At 39.9% G+C, this 21,012-nt stretch overlaps 1 protein-coding gene across 1 annotated transcript in view; it reads right to left on the bottom strand.

Moving 5' to 3' along the window:
• SIMC1 (SUMO interacting motifs containing 1) overlaps positions 1–21,012 on the bottom strand; it is a 95,317-nt gene that overhangs the window by 13,118 nt on the left and 61,187 nt on the right. The window contains exons 6-9 of the mRNA XM_053567256.1: positions 16,812–16,964; positions 14,760–14,888; positions 5,224–5,380; positions 4,963–5,047 (exon numbers count right to left, since the gene is read on the bottom strand). Coding sequence (XP_053423231.1) covers positions 4,963–5,047; positions 5,224–5,380; positions 14,760–14,888; positions 16,812–16,964 — 524 coding nt within the window. The remainder of the gene's footprint in view (positions 1–4,962; positions 5,048–5,223; positions 5,381–14,759; positions 14,889–16,811; positions 16,965–21,012) is intronic.

Below are 21,012 nucleotides of genomic sequence, written 5' to 3'. Positions count from 1 at the left end.
TTTCCCTGTTAGGACTCCCTTTGCAGTATTCCAGAGGTTCTGGTAATTCGTGTCTTCATTGTTGTATTTTTTCAAAAATTTGGTGATTTCCTTCTTAATCTCATCTATAACCCATCTACCCTTCAGCATAAGGTTGTTTAGCTTCCATGTTTTTGTGGGTTTGCAGATTCCTGTTGTTATTGAGTTCAACTTTTATACATGATGGTCTGAGTAGATACAAGGAATGATTTCTATTCTTTAAAATTTGCTGAGGTTAGATTTGTGGCCCAGGATGTGGTCGATTTTGTAGTATGTTCCATGGGGGTGATGAGAAGAATGTGTATTCAGTTTTGTTGGGATGAAATGTTCTGTACATGTCTGTTAAGTCCAGATGTTGAATGGTTAAGTTTAAATCTAAAATTTCTTTGCTTAGCTTCTTTTTGGAGGATCTATCCAGCACTTGTAAAGGGGTATTAAAATCTCCAACAACTATGGAACAGGAGGAAATCGAGTTGCTCATGTCTGTTAGAGTTTCTCTTATAAATTGAGGTGCACTGTGGTTGGGTGCATAAATATTAATAATTGAAATCTCATCATATTGAGTAGTACCTTTAACAAATATGAAGTGACCATTCTTATCCTTCCTTACTTTTGTTGGTTTAAAGCCTATCGTGTCTGCAAATAGGATTGCAATGCCTGCTTTTTTCTGATTTCCATTTGCCTGGAGTATAGATGACCATCCCTTCACCTTGAGTCTTTGTCTTTTTTTTTTTTTTTTGGCCAGGGCTGGGTTTGAACCCGCCACCTCTGGCATATGGGACTGGCACCCTACTCCTTGAGCCACAGGCACCGCCCCTTTATTTGTCTTTTAATGTAAGGTGAGATTCTTATATGCAGCAGATATCTGGCTTGAGTTTTTGTATCCAGTTAGCCAACCTGTGCATTTTTAGAGGATGATTTAAACCATTCACATTAGTTGAGAATATTGATAAGTCTTTTGAGAGTTTGGTGGACATTTTTAATCCTTTTGCGACTGTGGAAGTTGGAATTTGATCAAAATTTTCTGGGTGGGTTTACTTTTGTGGTGGAGGATTACACTGGTCTTTATGGAGGATAGGTCTGAGAATATCCTGGATAGATGGTTTAGTTATGGCAAATTTCTTCAACATGTGAATGTCATTAAGGTATTTAATTTCTCCATCATAAATGAATGTCAGTTTAGCTGGGTACAGGATCCTTGGTTGAAAGTTATTTTGTTTTAGGAGATTAAAAGTCGATAACCATCCTCTTCCAGCTTGAAAGGTTTCAACGGAGAGATCTGCAGTTATTCTAATTTTCTTCCCCTGGTAGGTAATGGTTGTCTTTCGTCTGGCTGCTTTCAGAATTTTCTCCTTCATATTAACTTTAGTGAAATTGATTATGATGTGTCTGGGGGATGTCTTATTCAGGTTGAGTTGTGCTGGAGTTCTGAAACAGCTATCTGAATTTCCGAAACTCTTGGCATGTCTGGAAAGTTCTCTTTCATAATCTCAAGGAGAAGAGACTCTGTGCCTTGTTAAGCCACTTCATCGCTTTTGGGGATCCCCATAAGACGAATATTGGTTTTCTTCGAATTATCCCAGAGCTCTCTGAGAGAGTGATCTGTTTTTGCCCTCCATTTCTCTTCCTTTTTGAGAGTTGGGGAGTATTGGAAAGCTTTGTCTTCAATGTCAGAAATCCTTTCTTCTGCTTGCTCCATTCTGTTACTGAGGGATTCTACTGTTGTTTCTCAGATCTTTGAGGGCTGCAACTTCTTGTCTCAATGTGTCATGATCTTTGGTCATTTGGTCTTTGAATTCATTGAATTCTTGAGACATCTTTTGGGTTACTGCTTGGAATTCTAATTTGATCTTATTTGCTATCCAGATTCTGAATTCGCTTTCTGACATCTCAGCTATTTGTTTGTGCATGGGATCTTGTGCTGTGTCTGCCTCATTGTTCCTTGGGGGAGTTGATCTACTCTGATTATTCATATTGCCAGAGTATTTCCGTTGATTTCGCCTCATGATTGTTTTTCATGGTTGCCTCTGGCTGTCCTCAGAGTTGGGGAGATGTCTCTCCAAGATTAGACTCCAGCGGGATCACTCTATTGTTGCTGGATCTTTGTAGGGAGTGACCCTGTATAGCTCCTCTGGGGCTGCCCCAGCCAGGGAGTTCTGGTTGTGGGAGCAGCTCTGGAGTGTGACACACCGGATCCAGCAACAGGACGGGGGGTGTGGTGGGGGTGGTGGTGTACACGGTTCTGGGAGTGCCTGGTGCCCAGTGACTTTGGCACAGAGGGCCCAAGGCTCCAGCAGTCTCTGGCCAGGAGAAGCGCTCCACGCAGAGGCAGGGAGGGCTCGGGAGGGCATGCGGCTATCAGAGTCCCTGGCCAGATGAGTGGGCTGGTGTGGAGGCAGGGAGGGTACTGGAGGGAGGACGTGGGTTGCACGTCTCCTGGAGTTCCTGGTCAGGGCATGTGGAGGCCCGTGGGCACGGGTTGCAGGTCGTGGGTCGTGGTGCAGCTGTTCCGGAGGTCCGTGCGGGCGCCAATTGCGGCTCCCGGGTCACTGCGCAGCTGTTCCGGAGGTCCAGGCGGGCACCAATCGTGGGTCGTGGGTCACGGTCAGCTCTTCTGGAGGTCCGGTGGGTGCCAATTGCGGGTCATGAGTAAGCTGTATTTCTTTGCCTATCTGCACCAGAGTCTAATTCTGCATCTCCCTTCTATAGAGTTCAGTTTCCCGCATGTTCTACAACATAAGCTGAACTAGTGTCATCTGATTCTTCTCTTGGAAGAATCCATTTGGAGTTACCACTTGTTGGAATTGTTGTGTCAGGGTTCTGCCCTGAGAGCAGTGTCCCCTGAGACCTGTGGAAACTGGCGATGATCGACTGAAGAAATACAGAGTTAGAAGTGATGGTAAAGAAAGACTAGAGACAGAGTAGAATTAAAAGTGGTAGCTCAGGAGTCCATTGCCTATCATGGGATTCCAGCAATGGCTTTTCATTTCTTTTTAATCTGCAACAGTAACAGTATCTTTCTTTGTTGTTAAGACATTGGTGCTTTAAAAAAGTATAGGTCACGAAGAAAAAAAAAGTACAGGTCAGTTATTTGCTAAAAAGTTCTCTCAATCTGAGTTTCTCTGATGCTTCTTTATGATTAGATTCAGGCTGTGACTTTTTGGTAAGAACACCTCATACTTGCTGACGCGTTCTTCTTAGCCCATCACATCCAGTTGGAATACCAAGTTTCTCCCCTATCAATTTATTATTTTTCCTTTTGTAATTAATAATTGATCATTTATTCAGTTTTCCCAAGGGCTTCCTTAATCCTTGATTAATAAAATCATTCTCTCTCTCTTTTTTTTTGAGACAAAGTCTCACAGCAACCTCACCCTCTTGGGCTCAAGTGATCCTCTTGCCTCAGCCTTCTGAGTAGCTGCGACTACAGGCACCTTATAGGAGACACCTGAAAAGAAACACCTTGGTAGTAAGGGAATGGGGAAGGGATTGGTCTCTTGTTAAAAAACACGAGAGCATATGAGCACATACATCATTGTTTGGCAGTCTCCATACCTATCGTGTAAATAGCCACAGGATCACTTCTATAAATAGCCACGGGAGAACTTAGTGGAGGTTCCTACTAAGATTGACTGCTGCAACTTTGAGGCACTCCGGCACCTCTGACCTGACTGAGACAACTGGCTCCTCCTGATGGGGAACCTTACCTGACTGAGACAATGGGCTCCTCGGCACCTGTGGGGAGCCATACCATGAGCGAGATTATACAGCAGTCCACGTGCTGGCAGTTCCATGGGCCAGGGCTGGCAATCTAGTGTCCCGGCTCTGACACCTGTTACAATGCCTGGCTATTTTTTAGAGATGGGGTCTCACTCTTCCTCAAGCTGGTCTTGAACTCCTGAGCTCAGGCAATCCACTCACCTTGGGGTCCTAGAGTGCTGAAATTACAGGCACAAGCCACTGTGCCCACTCATAAAATCATTCTCATTTGAGTTGAGAATGATTTTATGACATCATTCTTGCTGACATTTACCTCCTGAGTTATCTGGTCTAACTCTCCCAGATCCTCGTTGATCACTGGCTTTGCCTGTGATTTGAGCAGCTCTGAAAAGCTACTTTCATAGACTTTAGGGTACCTAACATCTTTTGCAAGATGCACATGTCCCCCTTGCCATTGATTTGCCCTGTATGTGTATCGTATTGACACATGTTTACAATGTCTACAGTCAGTGAGCAATCAATCCAACAAAGATGCTGCAGTGACAGGTCAGGGCCAATCAGGTCATTACTGAATACTTCTCATGTTGTGATGATGACTTTTGCTTACTTACACAACCTTATAACTGTGAAGAACACCAAATTATCAGCTATAAATCTCTGAATTCTTTTTTTTTTTATTATGTGAATTCTTCTTTTTCATAGTAGTGATTCCAGTTATGTCAGTTCTTGTCTCTTATAGTTACAACCAAAGAAGATGAAGTGAATTTTTAAGATTATGGACATTTCTGGCTGGGCGCCCATAGCTCAGTGGTTAGGGTGCCAGCCACATGCTCTGGGGCTGGTTGGTTTAAATCCAGTCCAGGCCTGCTAAAAAAACAAACAAACAAACAAAGAAGCAAAGCCAGGCATTGTGGCGGGCACCTGTAGTCCCAGCTTCTAGGGAGGCTGACGCAAGAGAATTGCTTGAGCCCAAGAGTTTAAAGTTGCTGTGAGCTATGACGCCACGACAAAGTTGAGGTTCACAAAGTAAGACTCTGTCTCAATTAAAAAAAAAAAGGAAAAAGATTACTGATATTCCAGAACTTTTGAATAGTAAGAAACAATAGGTTATACATTTTGCTTTGCTTAGGTGAACAAATTAGAATTCTCCTGCATAACAATTATTTGTAAAAATGTCCTTGTGAGACCTCCTACAATACCTATTTGTGAATGAATGCTCCTTACCTCTTAAAACATGTTGATAACTGGACAACAGAAACTGCAGATGTTCAACCAGTTCATCCCAGGTCTGCCACTGGGTTTTATCTGACTGCAGAGATAGTAAAAAGCATTGATAAAAAATGCCTTCCACAGTTAAAATTTTTGTATAGTTTTCAATTTACTTTTATATAATGCTTAAACAGTTGTGCTTCAAACTAAAATTTCACGGGCAGAATTAGGGGAAAAAATTTCTAGGTCTGGAATTGAAGCAGGAAAAAAATGTACCTGACACTTGAGCAGTGATGTGGAATTGTTCAGAAAGTAGAGGGCCTGGGCCAGAGACAAGGGCAGGCGAGTGGGTGTCTCACAGCTGTGGAGGAATATGATTTCTAACACTTTGCAGCGTAAAAGGTGGCTTTCCATGGTAGTAAAGAACATCTCTCTGTAAGAAGAGGAAGAGGGTATTAACCATCACAACTATATTTTAAATATACACCACAATTCACTCTGAATGTTCTAATATTTGCCCTAAAAAAAGACAACTGAAAAGGAATTTGATAAGAGTCAAAATTCTTGACTCTTATCAAAGAATAACAAAACAGAATAACAAAGCTTGCGGACAGGGCAGAAATGGATTTGTTCATGAGCTGCCAGAATGAGGAAAAAGTGTTTGGCATTTGAAAAGAACACTTTAAGGATATGTTACTTTACACTATGAGAATTGATCATGAGAACAAATGTTTCTGAATGCCTACAATGTACCAGATACTGTTTGACACAACAAAGAATATTAAGGTAAGTTAAAGAAGGTATCGCATCCAAAAAGCTGAGAGGTGAACAGGGGCAAGAGGCATGCATTGGGAACTAAACCAAGTGCAGGGCAAATACAAATGTCTGTGAGGTGCTAGCAGCACATTTGGTTAGGGGGTCAGAAGGGGGCTTCCTGGGGAGGTGGCTGTACTGGTGACCGTGATCTAGGAGGAGCAAAGAAGGCTCAAGGCAAGAGGCAAAAGGAACAGGGAAAAACATGGATAGACAGAAAGATATTAAAAAAATATACATCTGTGGCATTATGGCTTCTTCAATTTCAGTGTCTGGGCTTTCTGAGTCTCAGAAGGACTCATGCCCTTGACTTTGCCATTCTACCCAGTTTCATCAGCAAAGGTAGGCGGAAGCACCTTCAAAAGCTTCTGAACAGGGGAGTGACAAAAGTGGAGCTGTACTTCAGGAAGGTGAATCAAACTCCTTGTTCTAAAAGCAGTGTTAGCTTCCAAAAGTATTGTTAGTATTGGACTTTCCCCTACCATCATAATGAATGATAAAACCAGAGAAAATACATGAAACAACCCTCTTCAGGCACTGGACAATTTACTACAACGGAACTTGATTCTTGAAAGAAGGGAAACAGAGGTGGTGAACTTCACTTACACAAGATGTCTTGCTGGGGTCACTTTCTAACTAAGGCAGAGGTAAGTGTGGATCAAAACAGAAGACAATGGGTTTGCTGGGCAGAGAAAACAGACTGGAGTTCAGGACAGTTAAGGTAGCTGGAATTTGTATCAGAGAAAAGGGAGCTCAAGAAATGTATACCCACTGGCACATGTGCAGGGAGAAGCTCCAAAAGCCTGGTAGAGAATAGTTGCTGGGGTGTGTGAGCTGAGTGGGAATTCTGAAGATCCCAAAGTGCTGGGAGACACTGGCGTTTCAATGAGATAGAGTAGAAAGATCTCACTGAATATCTTAGGCATTCAGTTGAAATTCTAGAAAGACTAAGAAATTCTAGAAATTCTAGAAAGACTGAGATTCTGCCTCTTTAATAAGAGCTGCTTTAGAACCACCCTTACAAATCCTAGAAACAAGCCTCAAAAGGAAAAAGCTAATCTGCCAGTAAATTAGCTGCTTTCCAAGATAAAAGCCAATACTCTTTAAAGAAAGATCACATAATTCAGACTCCCAACAATGTCGTAAACACATTATCCAGAATACACACACATCCAAGTTATCAAAGGAAAATGTAGAAAAATATGATCCATACAGGAGAAATATGTTTACAGAAACAGACCAAGAGGTTACACATATATTGGAATTAGTTGAAATAGACTTAAACCACCTATTATGAATATGCTCAAGATTTTCTTTAAAATTTCAGATTAATACGAGGGCATAAATGATTAGGTTACAATGTTTGTGTTTGCTGGGTAAGGACCCTGTTGTAGTTGTGTCTTGCACCCAGAACATGTGTCATATACCCTTACATTGTGTCCATTAGGTAGGAGCACACCAATCTCCCTCCCTCCTCCCCCACAACTTGAATTAAATTGAGTTTTTCTCTTGTGTGGGCATGTATTAGTTTGTCTACTGGCTTCATATTAGCATTGAGTACATTGAATACTTGCTTTTCCATTCTTGTGATACTTTACTAAACAGAATGTTCTCCAACTCTATCTAGGCTAATACAAGATGTAAAATTTCCATTATTTTTATGGCTGACTAGTATTCCATGGCATACTGTTTAAGATTTTCTAAAGTAAGCAAACTAATATGTATATAATGAGTAAGTGGATGAATACTCAGCCAAGAGACATGGAATCTATAAAAATGAACCAAATGGGCTGTGCATGGTGGCTCATGCTGGTGATCCAGGCACTTTGGGGGGTGGGAGAGGGGAAGCAAGGCAAGACAAAATAAAAAAATAAAATAAAGAAAACAATAACAACAGAAAACCAGAGCCTCAGTGATATGTGGAACAGTGTCAAATAGTCTAACATTTATTTATATTTGGGTTCCCAGAAGATGAGAGAGGTTGCAACACAAAAATATAAAAAGTAATGGGTACAGGCCAAATGTACTAAATGCAGAATACAAATGTCCACATACAATAACTAAGAAAATGCTATGAAGGCTACGTTGAACAGTTTGATGAGAATTATTTCAGATTGTATATGAAACCAGCATATTGTACACCTTGATCACACTAATGTACACAGCTATGATTTAACAATAAATAAAATAAAATAAAATAAAATAAAATAAAATAAAATAAAATAAAAAAATATGAAAAGTAATGGCTAAAATGTTCTAAAATTTAATGGAAAATATCAACCTCCAGATTCACATACGCCAAGGCTGGCGGGTTAGAACCCAGCCTGGGCCAGCTAAACAACAATGACAACTGCAACCAAAAATAGCCAGGTGTTGCGGTGGGCGTCTGTAGTCCCAGCTACTTGGGAGGCTGAGGTAAAAGAATCGTTTAAGCCCAAGAGTTTGAGGTTGTTGTGAGCTGTGACACCACGGCACTCTACCAAGGGTGACATAGTGAGACTGTCTCAAAAAACAAAACAAAAGAAAACAAAAAACCCCACAAAGATAATAGAACACCTTGAAAATAAATAAAGAAAATATACCTATCGACCTAGAATTACATCAAGCAAAAACATCTTTCATAAATAAAGATGAAATAAGAAAAGTTCCAGAAAAACAAAAAGAGAGAATTCATTACCTACTCTATAAAAAACATTAAAAGAAGATTCTTTGATTAAAAGAGAAATGATACCAAATGGTATCAATGATATCACCTGGCTCCTAAGGAGGGAAAAACATTGAAAATGGTAAATATGCAGGTAAATATTAACCTGCCTGTCTTTTAATTTATATAAAAAACAACTACATGCTTAAAAGCAAAAATAGTAACACTTCATCGTGGAGTTTAATTCAGACTCTCAACAATGTCGTGAACACAGTATTGGCAACACACATACACACATCCAAGTTATCAAAGGAAAATGTAGGAAAATAGGATCCATACAGGAGAAATATGACAGATGTGGAAGTAAAATGTATAATAACATAAAAAATGGAAATGAGGTTATAAAATTCTTTTTCTTTTTTTCAGACAGAGCCTCAAGCTGTTGCTCTGGGTAGAGTGCTGTGGCATCACAGCTCACAGCAACCTCCAACTCTTGGGCTCAAGCGATTCTCCTGCCTCTGCCTCCCAAGTTGATGGGACTACAGGCACCTGCCACAATGCCTGGCTATTTTTTGGTTGCAGCTGTTGCTGTTGTTTGATGGGGTTGGGGCTATATTCAAACCTGCCAGCTTAGGTGTATGTGGCTGATGCCTTAGCCGCTTGAGCCATAGGCGCCGAGCTGGGAATGTATAATTCTACTTTTGTTTTTTTTTGCAGTTTCTGACTGGTGCTGGGTTTGGACCCACCACTTCCAGCATATGGGGCCAGCGCCCTACTCCTTTGAGCCACAGGTGCCGCCTTGGGGTTGTATAATTCTTTTTTAAAATCATTAAAAAATATTTTTTTTTTTAGAAACAAGGTCTTGGCCAGTTGAGGTGGCTCATGCCCATAATCCTAGCCCTTTGGGAGGCTGAGGCGTGTAGATTGCCTGAGCTCAGGGGTTCAAGATCAGCCAGAGTGAGACCCCATCTCTACTGAAAAAATAGAAAAACTAGCTGGGTATCGTGGCAGGTGTGTATAGTCCCAGATACCAGGGAGGCTGAAGTAAGAGGATTGCCTGAGCCCAGGCTATGATGCCTGAGCCCAAGCTACCCAGGGCAACAGTGAGACTTTGTCTCCAAAAAAAGCTAAAAATGGAAACAAGGTCTTGCTTAGTTGCTTGGGCTGGAGAATGGTGGAATCATAAATCAGTGCAGCCTAAAACTCCCAGGTTCAAGCAATCCTCTGCCTTAGCCTCTTGAGTAGTCAGGACTACAGGTACATACTACCACATCCAACTAATTTTTTAGATTTTTGTAGAGATGCCCAGGCTAATTTTGAACACTTGATCTCAAATAATTATCCTATCTCGATATCCCAAAGTGCTGGGATTACAGGCGTGAGCCACTGTGCTTGGCCCAGTTATAAAATTCTCATATGTTAAAGAACACAATGCAGGTGGCCATAAAGTTCATGTGAAATTTAAAATAGTGTGCAATTTAAAATTGCACACGAGGGCGGCGCCTGTGGCTCAAGGAGTAGGGCGCCGGTCCCATATGCCGGAGGTGGTGGGTTCAAACCCAGCACCAGCCAAAAACAAAAAAAAAAAAAAAATTATAAAATTGCACACGAACTTTATGGCCACCCTGCATTAGTTCAAGGCTGACTGTAGTAAGTTAAATCTATATATTATAATTCCAAGAGCAACCATTAAAAAAAAACATTTTCAAGGAAAGCATTTGATAAAATTCAATATCTACTCATGGTAAAACCTCTCAGAAAACTAGGAATAGAAGGAAACTTCTTCAACTTGTTAATAAATATCTTCAAAAAATTTACAGGTAGCATAATTAGTGGTGAGCTGATATATTAATTAATAAACAATAGATTGAACCTTCTTCCTATAGATCATGAACAAAGCATTTATCTCTGCTTTCACCACTGCTGGTCAACACAGTTCTGGACATTCTAACCAGTGCAGTAAGATAAGAGAAAGAAAAAAAAAAAAGACAGATTGGAAAGGAAGAAATAAAATATCCCTATTTGCAGATGACACGATGGTCTACACAGAAAACCCTAATGACTTTGTGGCAAAAAAGCGTGATCCATAAAAGGAAAAACTGACAAGTTGGATTTAATCAAAACTTCTGCTCTTTAAAAAATCTTGTTAAGAGCATGAAAAGACAAACTACACAGTGGGAGAAAATATTTCCAAACCACGGATCTGACAGATGGCTAATATCTAGAATATATAAAGACTCTCAAAACTCAACAGTAAAAACAAACAATTCATTGGGAACATGGAAAAAAGAGTTTTATCACTACAGAAGTTGTACAGATGGCAATTAAGCAGATAGAAATATTCAACATCATTAGCCAATAAAGAAATAAAAATGAAAACCACAATGAGACACCAGTACACACCTATCAGAATGGCTAAAATAAAAAAAGCGACAATACCAAATGCTAGCCAAGTGACAGAGAAACTAGATGACTCACACACTGCTGGTGGGAATGAAAATGGTATAGCCTTAGGAGGACGAGGTGGATGGATTGCTTGAGCTCAGGAGTTCAAGACCAGCCTGAGCAAGAATAAGACCCCATCTCTAAAAAATAGCCGGGCACTGTGGCACATGCCTGTAGTCCCAGCTACTTGGGAGGTCTAAGGCAAGAGAATCGCTTAAGCCCAAGAATTTGGGGTTGCTGTGAGCTGTGACACCAGAGAACTCTACTGAGGGCGATAAAATGAGACTGTCTCCAGGCTGGGTGTGCTGTAATCTTGGCACTTGGGGAAGTTGAAGTATATAGATTGCCTGAGCTCATAGGTTTGACCAGCCTGAGCAAGAGCAAGACCCTGTCTCTAAAGAAAATAGATGGGCATTGTGGCAGACACCTGTAGTCCCAGCTACTTGGGAGGGTGAGACAAGAGAATTACTTGAGCCCAAGAGTTTGAGGTTGCTGTGAGCTATGACACTAGGGCACTCTACTGAGGGTGACAAAAATAAGATTATGTCTCAAAAAAAAAAAATTAAACATGAAACAATTATGACACAGATACTATACTTCTGGGCATTTATTCCAGAGAAATGAAGACTCATGTTCCACAAAAATTCGTACATGAATGTTTATATCAGTTTTATTATAATAGTTCCAAACTGTAATCACCAGCACAAATATCGTTCAATGGGTAAGTGATTACAAAAAAAAAAACTGTGGTCCACTCACACCACAGAATAAAAAAGTATGAGCAATAAAAAGGAACGAACTATTTTTTTTTTTTTTTTTTGAGACAGAGTCTCACTATGTCACTCTCAGTAGAGTGCTATGGTGTTGCAGCTCACAGCAACCTCAAACTCTTGGGCTTAAGCGATTCTCTTGCCTTAGCCTCCCAAGTAGCTGGAACAATAGGCGCCTGCCCCAATCCCAGCTATTTTTTGTTGAAGTTGTTTTTGTTGTTTAGCTGGCCCAGGCCAGGTTCGAACCCGCCAACCTTGGTGCATGTGGCTGGCACTGTAACCACTGTGTTATGGGTGCTGAGCCAGGAATGAACTATTAATAAACACAGCCCGGATGAATCTGGAAAGAACTATGCTTAGTGAAAAAAGCCGATCCAGGGTGGTACCCATAGGTAGGTAGGGCACCAGGCACATACACCGAGGCTGGTGAGTTCGAACCTGGCCTGGGCCAGCTAAAACAACAATGACAACTGCAACAACAACAACAAAATAGCAGGGCATTGTGGTGGGCGCCTGTAGTCCCAGCTACTCGGGAGGTTGAGGCCAGAGAATCGCTTAAGCTCAAGAGTTTGAGGTTGCTATGGACTGTGACGCCATGGCACTCTACCCAGGGTAACAGTTTGAGACCTTGTCTCAAAAAGAGAGAGAGAGAGAGACAGACAGACAGACAGACAGAGAGAGAAAAGCTGATCCAAAAAGGTTAGATTTCATACAATTCCATTCATGTAACATTTTTGAAATGACAAAGTTGTACAAATGCAGAACGGATTAGTGGTTGGGACTGGTGAGAGTAGGAGGGAGGAGGGTATGGGTATAAAAGGGGAACATGAGCAATCCTTCTGTATCCTGGCTTCTATCCATCTCAATATCCAGCTTATGATATTCTATTACACATTACCATTGGGGGAAATCAGGTAAAGAGTACATGGAATGTTTCTGCATTATTCCTTACAATTGCATGTGAATCTATAATTACGTCTACATAAAATTTTAATTTAAAAAAAGAACTAAAAGCCAACAGGAGAGATAAAATAATAGAAAATACTCAAGTAATCCAAAAGGAGCCAAAAAAGAAGAAAACAATTAACGAAGAACAAACAGAACAAACAGGAAACAAATAACAAGATGATGGTATAAAACCAATAATAAATTAAATGTAAATGAAATAAATACTCCTAGTAAAAGGCAGAGATTGGTAGTTGGCTAAAAATAATCCAACTGTATAGTATTTATAATAAACACTTTGTTTTCTTTTTAACTCTTTGGATTGACAATTTCAGATGTCCAGAAAAATTGTAATAGTACAAAGATTGTCCTTATTCCTTAATCCTTTTCATCCAGATTCCTCAAATGTTAACAGTTAGCATATCTTTTTAATTCTTCTGTCTTTAACCAAGAGCAAGTTGCAGACATAATGACCCAGTCATTCCTAAATGCTCAGTGTATAATTCCTAAAAACAACGACATTCTCTTAGATGACTAAGTACAACAATCAAAATCAGGAAATTTATGTTAATATATGATTGACAGGCCTTAATCAGATTTTTTATTTTCCTTATAATGTTATTTATAGCAAAAGAAAATCCCAGGCTTGGCGTCCATAGCACAGTGGTTACAGCGTCAGCCACATGCACCAAGGCTGGTGGGTTCAGGCCTGGCCCAGGTTAGCTAAACAACGACAACTGCAACAAGAAAATAGTTGGGCGTTGTAGCAGGCACCTATAGTCCCAGCTACTTGGGAGGCTGAGGCAAGAGAATTGCTTAAGCCCAAGAGTCTGAGGTTGCTGTGAGCTGTGATGCCTCAACACTTTACCCGGGCGACATAGTGAGACTGTCTCAAAAAAAAAGAAAAGAAAAAAAGAGAAAAAAGAAAAAATCACAGATTACAAGGTGCATTTAGTTTTTTTTTTTTTGTGGGGGGTGGAGGGAACAGAGTTTTACTCTGTTGCCCCAGGATAGAGTATTGTGGAGCCATAGCTTGCTCACAGCATCCTCAAATTCTTGGGTTCAAGCAATCCTCTTGCCTCAGCCTTCTAAGTAGCTGGGACTACAGGTATGTACTACCATGCCTACTGGTTTTTCTATTTTTAGTAGAGACAGGGTCTCATTCTTGCTCAGGTTGGGATTGAACTCCTGAGCTCAGGCAATCCATCCACCTTGGCCTCCCAGAGTGTTAGGATTATAGGTGTGAGCTACTGTACCCTCCTCTTCCTCTGGATTTTGAAATGACTAGGGAAGGAATTATTAGTAATAGCCAAAAACTCTATTTGTCTCCTCCTAATGAAATACTTTACAAATTCATGGTTAGAGAAACTAAATTCCTATTCTTACTATATGGGCTCATTCTACAGGTCCCATTGTCTTTACTGGGACATCACTCCTTCCCCTAATATTGGACATGTCTATTTCATTCATCTACCAAGCCTTCAGTGAACATTTATGACAGGCCCTGTGGATGAAGATCAGAAAAGAAGGTGGTGCTTAACAGTTGAATCTTTTCTTTTTTTTTTTGAGACAGAGTCTCACTATGTCATCCTCAGGAGAGTGCCATGGTGTCTCAGCTCACAGCAACCTCAAACTCTTGGGCTTAAGTGATTCTCTTGCTTCAGCCTCCCAAGTAGCTGGGACTACAGGAGCCCGCCACAATGCCCAGCTATTTTTTGTTGCAGCTGTCCTTGTTGTTTTAGCTGGCCCAGGCCAGGTTCGAACCTGCCAGCCTCAGTGTATGTGGCGGGCACCGTAATCACGGTGCGCCAAGCCCTAACAGTTGAATCTTGAAGGATGAGTAAGTCTTCAGTGAAATAAATAAGGTAGGGAAATTTAGGCTCTATATAGAGTATCCTTCCTCTTCTCAAGAAATTGTGCCTTAGTTGTAAATAATAATTAGTTGAGAACTTTCTTCCTTTAAAAAAATCAGAGACAGGAGCATTCCCACTACTGCTTTATTCCTATTTTAACTCATTTGAAAATTTTTTTTTCTCTCTCTCTTTTTTTTTAGTTTATAAATTTTCTCCTGTGAAATTCTGTTTTTAGCAGGGTAAGATACAAAGTTACAAAAGATACAGAAGTTAATTTAAGAAAAATAACTTTCTAGAAGAACCCCTCCCCCCACCTCCCAAAAAGACAAAATAAAGACTTACCTCTGCCTTCTTTCAGGAATGTCCAGCACAAATCCAAACATCATCTCAGCAATTTTATTAGAGCTGCAGGTGGGGGTCCTGTCCACCTCTACGGCTATGGATAACATCCTCTGAAGCTGGCACACAATCCTGAGCCCAGAACATAAGACACAGATGAGTGAGAGAGTCTGGCAAGGAGTCCCCCTATGGCGGGGAGGAGGTCCCCACTAGTGTACACTGAGATAGAGACTACTAAAGGATCCTGTAAAGCACACACAAGGTTAGGGAGAACTATTTAAGCCATCAGCATGTTTTCATTTAGCAAATTCACCTACCTAAATTTCATTTAGAATCCCTTTTGCCAGATCATACTATCTGAACCTCTCAGAACCTGCGGTTGAGCTGCAAAAGCAAGCTGCTTTTAAATTCAAAATTAGAACCACACAACCTTAAGGATATAGAGAACTTTAAGGATCATCTGAACTATAACTTTCCTATTTTATAGATGATGAAACGGGTTCAGAATGACTAAAAATAATTTGAATTTCTTTGACACGGGAGAAAAAATGTATTTGCCATATAGTTTTCTCTTGTTTCTGTTTCTTTGCAACAGTTTCTAAGTTCAGCCTCAGAACTTCCACTGGTAGAACCTGACCTCTCCCATTCCACCTACTGTGGGAGAGAGCCAGACTGATGGCCATTCACGAGGTAGGAATCTGGGAAGGAATCATGGTTAGGAATCTCACCCCTCAGAAAGGTGAGACTGGCTTGGTATCAACCTTTTCTAACATGTATTATTTATGATGGAAAGAAGGGCTTTGTTTTCAGAAAATCTGCAGCCAGTGACACAATAGGTGGACCACACCAAGGGCTTAGGTATCAGATTCTGGCTCTATAATAAGCTGTTCAACCTTACACAAGTTATTAAACTCTGAGTCTAAGAGTTTTCATCTATAAAAAAGGGGAAGAATATCTCCTATTTCACAAAGTTGTGAGTGATCTGTAAAATATCTGGCAGGTAGGTACTCTTTAACAGTAAATACCTATAGTTGATAAGATCACAATAAGTTGACTTTTAGGAGGCCTATTGTTATTTCTGATAATACTTATAAAAAACTTACTATGATTATTATTATATTAGAGATTAGCTTCCACTGAAGAAACAGTATCTGTCCCCCTCTTGGGTATGTATATGGCACCTCTGAGATAACCTCACTTTAGGGCTTTCTCCAAGGAAATGCCTCATTGTCCCAAAACATTCCCCTTTTAGATATAAAATTTTCTTCTAAAGTAGTTGAAACTGGTAGACTTTATATAACAATTGAGTTGGTGCAACCAGATTATAACATTCTGAATTTAGGCACAAATGCTGTATTTGAAATGTCAAGTGTGACTGACTTTTAATAATATGATTGACATGGAATACTAGGTCACTTGTGCAAGGGTAGCCCAGCCTCTAAAATCCTGCCATTTCTCAAAAAAAGCCAAGACCACTCTTAACTCCATAAAAGAAATGCCATGAATCTCTTTCCTAGGCAGTCTGAGGCAATGAGATCTACCTTGATCTGTTGGAACCTGCAGGTTGAACTGCTATTTTTCTTGTAGGACTTGGGGAGAGAAACAAAGGTCCTTGAGGACTTGAGGTTGCTAGAACACCACTACCTGCCCTCCTCCACGTCAGTGGATACCACAAAGTGATGAGCAGCTATAACCCTTTATTGTCTTTTGGAATCCTGGGAAGAAAGGGCAATGTCCTCTAGCTTTTCTGTTCACTTCTGCTTTGTGACTTTGTACTCACTTTGTGGTGTCTTATTCATCTAGGGGTGAAAACACCTGCTTTTGCTATACTTTGGAATTAGATATGTAGCATTTAGGTGGCTCTGTCAGGCAATGGATAGCACATTGGACTTCTAGAAATGTAGCATTTAGTTAAACTAAGTCTTTTTAATAAGAACCAGCCTGTTACAAGATCTTGTTAATTTAAGGGAAGCTGCTCTTAGGGGGTGGGGCTGGCTTTCTAAAACACTAATTCCCAATAGCCCTGAGAAAGACAAATTCTGCCTGCCCCCTTACAGCTGATTGGTGTTCTTTGTCAGAGTAGGCTGGGAAGAAGGATGGCTACTGCCAGCTTTCAAGAGTCCTGTTCCTGAAGAGGTTTGATTCCCATTTGGGGGCTGAATTAATCCATCTGCAGTTACTGCTTTGACCAGCCACTTGATAACATCCCTGAAATGGAAAAAAAGATAAGAAGGAAAAGATTTACTCTTTTTTTTCTTGAGCAGAAAAATAATTTATAGTGTTCTGCACTACAGCCTTAATCTGGGCTCCCAGATCCCTAGATTTCCCTAAAGGTAACAACAAGGGTGGGGGTGGGTGGGAGTGGGGGCTATACAAATCTAATGAAAACCAACATTTAATTGCAATAAGGCTAAAAAGATAATTAAATTTATCTTTTAAATAAAACTAATTTTTATTTTAGTTATAATTATTGAAAGGTAATTCCAAGGCCAAAGAACACTATCTGTGGTTTCCTACCCAGTGGAAAATTGGACTGAATGACCATAGAAGTCCTTGCTGGCTCTCTATTATTAGGCGTCATCTATTAATCCTAGTAACTTTAAAGTGTATGCAGTGGAGTCATACTTTATAAAGGGCGTAGACTCTAAAAGTTGGTAAGGTATTATAAAAACATCTCATAAAGGAAAAATTACTTTTCCTTTTTCCCTCTGCTTGTGATTCTTCCATGCAAAGGCAAAATTACTTTTGATAACCTATGTAACCCAGGTACAAATGGTAGACTGAATACACACATCTAATTTTGTTCCCTTTTAAAACCTGAAATAATAATACTATAGTAAATACTTTTTAAGAAAGATCTACAAAGAAGGGGAAGAGACAATAGTAATGATATCTTAGAAGGTGAAAGGTGAATGAAGTATAAACATAAAATAGAAATATTACATAGCAGTCAAAATGAATATACTGATAGGTAACAATATGGACAAATCTTAATACTGTAAAATATTAAGCGAAAAATAAAGTTCTCCACAGATTATATGCAATATGATGCCTTTTAATATAAAGCTAAAAGAAACTACATACTTTATAGGAACACATGCATATATAATAAAAGTACACAGAAAGAAATATTTTAAAAGCATTTTTAAGAAAAAAAGAAGATAGAAGAAAAAGGAAGGAAAGAAATGCAATGATGAACATGTGGGATGGAGACTATCTTGGATACAGAGAGGGGCAAAGATGGGAGATGGTGTGTGGTTAGAAGTAGGTAATTATCAAGGTCTTACTCTTTGATTTGGGGGTAGGTTAAGAGATGCTGATCACAAAATTAAAGGTAACTAGGTAATCAAGCAAATAAAGCAAACATGTTATAAGAATGTTTAATCCAAATTTATGACTTTGGTAAAGGGAAAAATTTTAATTGACTTAGCAGAATTGAGGAAGCTAAATCCTAAGCCAACAGCAGCAACGAGTAATCATATTTACTTAAAAAAAATAAAATCTTCAGAGCGGTGCCTGTGGCTCAGTGGGTAGGGTGCCGGCCCCATATACAAGGGTGGTGGGTTCAAACCCGGACCCAGTCAGCTAAAACAGCAATGGCAACTGCAACAAAAAATAGCCAGGCGTTGCAGCGGGCGCCTGTAGTCCCAGCTACTCAGGAGGCTGAGGCAAGAGAATAGCTCAAGACAAGAGTTGGAGGTTGCTGTGAGCTGTGATGCTACGGCACTCTACCAAGGGCGACATAGTGAGACTGTCTCAAAAAAACAAAACAAAACAAAAAAACAACTTCAGTAAGTTCTACAAGTGGCAGTACTAGGTTTCTCTGAAGTGAGAGTGAAAGGGTGTAAGTTAAAATAAACAGGATGGCTTGAAAGCTGTTTAAGGACCTTTCAGACTCCCATGTCTTCCTCCCCAACCCTACAGACTACAGGTTAACATTGTGAAGAGATAGAACTGAGGGTCTCTGGACTAGGATACCAGGCATAGCTTGGAGGCAAAGGTACTAGAACAGGGACACTAAATGAATATATAATATATGTAATAGGTGAATATATAATATATGCACTAAATGGATATATAATATATGCAAAGGTCTCTGAATGCAGAGACCTTTCCCAGCTTTCCACACTTTCCTTCAAAAAATATGGAGGCAGGGGTGGCGCCTGTGGCTCAAGGAGTAGGGCGCCGGTCCCATAGGCCGGAGGTGGTGGGTTCAAACCCAGCCCCGGCCAAAACCCACAAAAACAAACAAACAAACAAACAAAAAAAAAACCAAAAAAACAAAACAAAACATGGAGGCTCAGTGTTTATCCTTCGTGTAAGAGATTGAAGTTTTCTCTGGAAAACCTAACTAGCCCCAAAAGTAAAGACCTGAAGATACTAACTTGAGTGATTTTCTTTTCTTTCTTTCTTTTTTTTTTTTTATCTCTTAGAAACTTTTTTTTTTTTTTTGTAGAGACAGAGTCTCACTTTATGGCCCTTAATTAATCTGACCAAAGTCAAAAGGAAAGAGAACATTCTGGGAGCAGCAGCCAGGCATAAGCAGCAGTTGACTGATAAGGGCAAATCCATTAGGGAGGCAGAAGACTTTCTAGCAGAAACTTTACAAGCCAGAAGAGAATGGGCTCCTACCTTCAATATTCTCAAACAAAACAACTTTCAGCCAAGAAGTTTGTATTCTACTAAACTAGTTTTAAATTCAATGGAGAAATCAAATATTTTCCTGACAAGGAAACACTGAGGAAATTTGTCACTGTAGTAGACCAGCTTGCAAGAAGTAAAAAGCACCAGAGCTTCTGGAAGGAGGAAAGAACTGAAGAACTCCCTCTTTTATCTAGGGATATTAGGTCTAGAGAATTACATGTGGCCAGCAGTTGGTAGATGGAAAAAACATCTTTTCAAAGTTGGTACATGTGAAACTTAGTAAATGTAGAATATAATTGTCTTAACACAATAACTAAGAAAATGCCAGGAAAGCTATGTTAACCAGTGTGATGAAAATGTGTCAAACTGTTCATAAAACCAGTGTATGGTGCCCCATGATCGCATTAATGTACATAGCTATGATGTAATAATAAAAACAACAACAGCAACAACAACAACAACAAAGTTAGTCAGTGCATTAACAAATGAATTAAGGTAGTTCCTCCTCTTGAGTGATTTTCTTAGAAATGTAAAACCAGGCTGGGTGTAATGACTCAGGCCTGTAATCCTAGCACCACTCTAGAAGGCTGAGGGGAGAGGACATTTGAGCCCAGGAGTTCGAGACTAGCCTAGACAATATAGTGAGACTCTGCCTCTAAAAAAAGGCAACTTGGAGAAAACAGATATTATGCAGATAATTAGAAAACAAATAAAAATGAAAATCAGCAAAGATATGAGATGATAAAGATCCAGGAAAGAAGAAAACAAGAACAGAATGCTATTTATTAATTTTAATAAGGAACACAGAGAAAAAAAATATGACCTCTTGGAAATAAGAAACATGATAACAAAAATGAAAAATGCTGGCTGGGCATGATGGCCCACACCTGTAACCTAGCATTCTGGGAGGCCAAGGTGGGAAGGTTGTTTGAGCTCAGGAGTTTGAGACCAGCCTGAGCAAGAGTCTCTACTGAAAACTGAAAAATGAGCTGGGCATTGTGGTAGGTGCCTGTAGTCCCAGCTATTGGGGAGCCTGAGGCAGGAGGATTGTTTGAACCGAAGAATTTGAGGTTACTGTGAGCTGGGCTGATGCAATGGCACTCTCGCCTGGGCAATAGAGTGAGACTCTGTCTCAAAAAAATAAAAAAATAAAAAAACCAATCAACAAAAACCAAAAACCAACACACACATACACACACACGCAAAAAGAAAGAAAAAGAAAAATCCTATTTACCAGAAATGAAGAATATTTTTCCAGACTGAAATGGCCTACTGAATTGCCCAGCACACAAATAGATGAATACAGACTTTCCACAAGTCCACTGGGAAAAAAGAGAACTTTGTGAACTTCAAAAAACAAAAAAAACAAGGCACATAAAAAGAATAAATTATCAAAATAGTTTATGACTTCTTTTTTTTTTTTTTTATGACTTCTTAATAGCAATTCTGGGAGTTAGAAGACAATAGAAGATTTCCTTCAATCTTCTTTCTTTTGAGACAGAGTCTCACTCTGTTGCCCAGGCTAGAGTGCTGTGGCATCAGCTTAGCTCACAGCAACCTCAAACTCCTAGGCTCAAGTAATCTTCTCTCAGCCTCCCAAGTAGCTGGGACT

This window comes from Nycticebus coucang, chromosome 17, assembly GCF_027406575.1.
Source record: "Nycticebus coucang isolate mNycCou1 chromosome 17, mNycCou1.pri, whole genome shotgun sequence".
NCBI classification, from domain to species: domain Eukaryota; kingdom Metazoa; phylum Chordata; class Mammalia; order Primates; family Lorisidae; genus Nycticebus; species Nycticebus coucang.
This window is presented reverse-complemented; position numbering and strand designations above follow the sequence as displayed.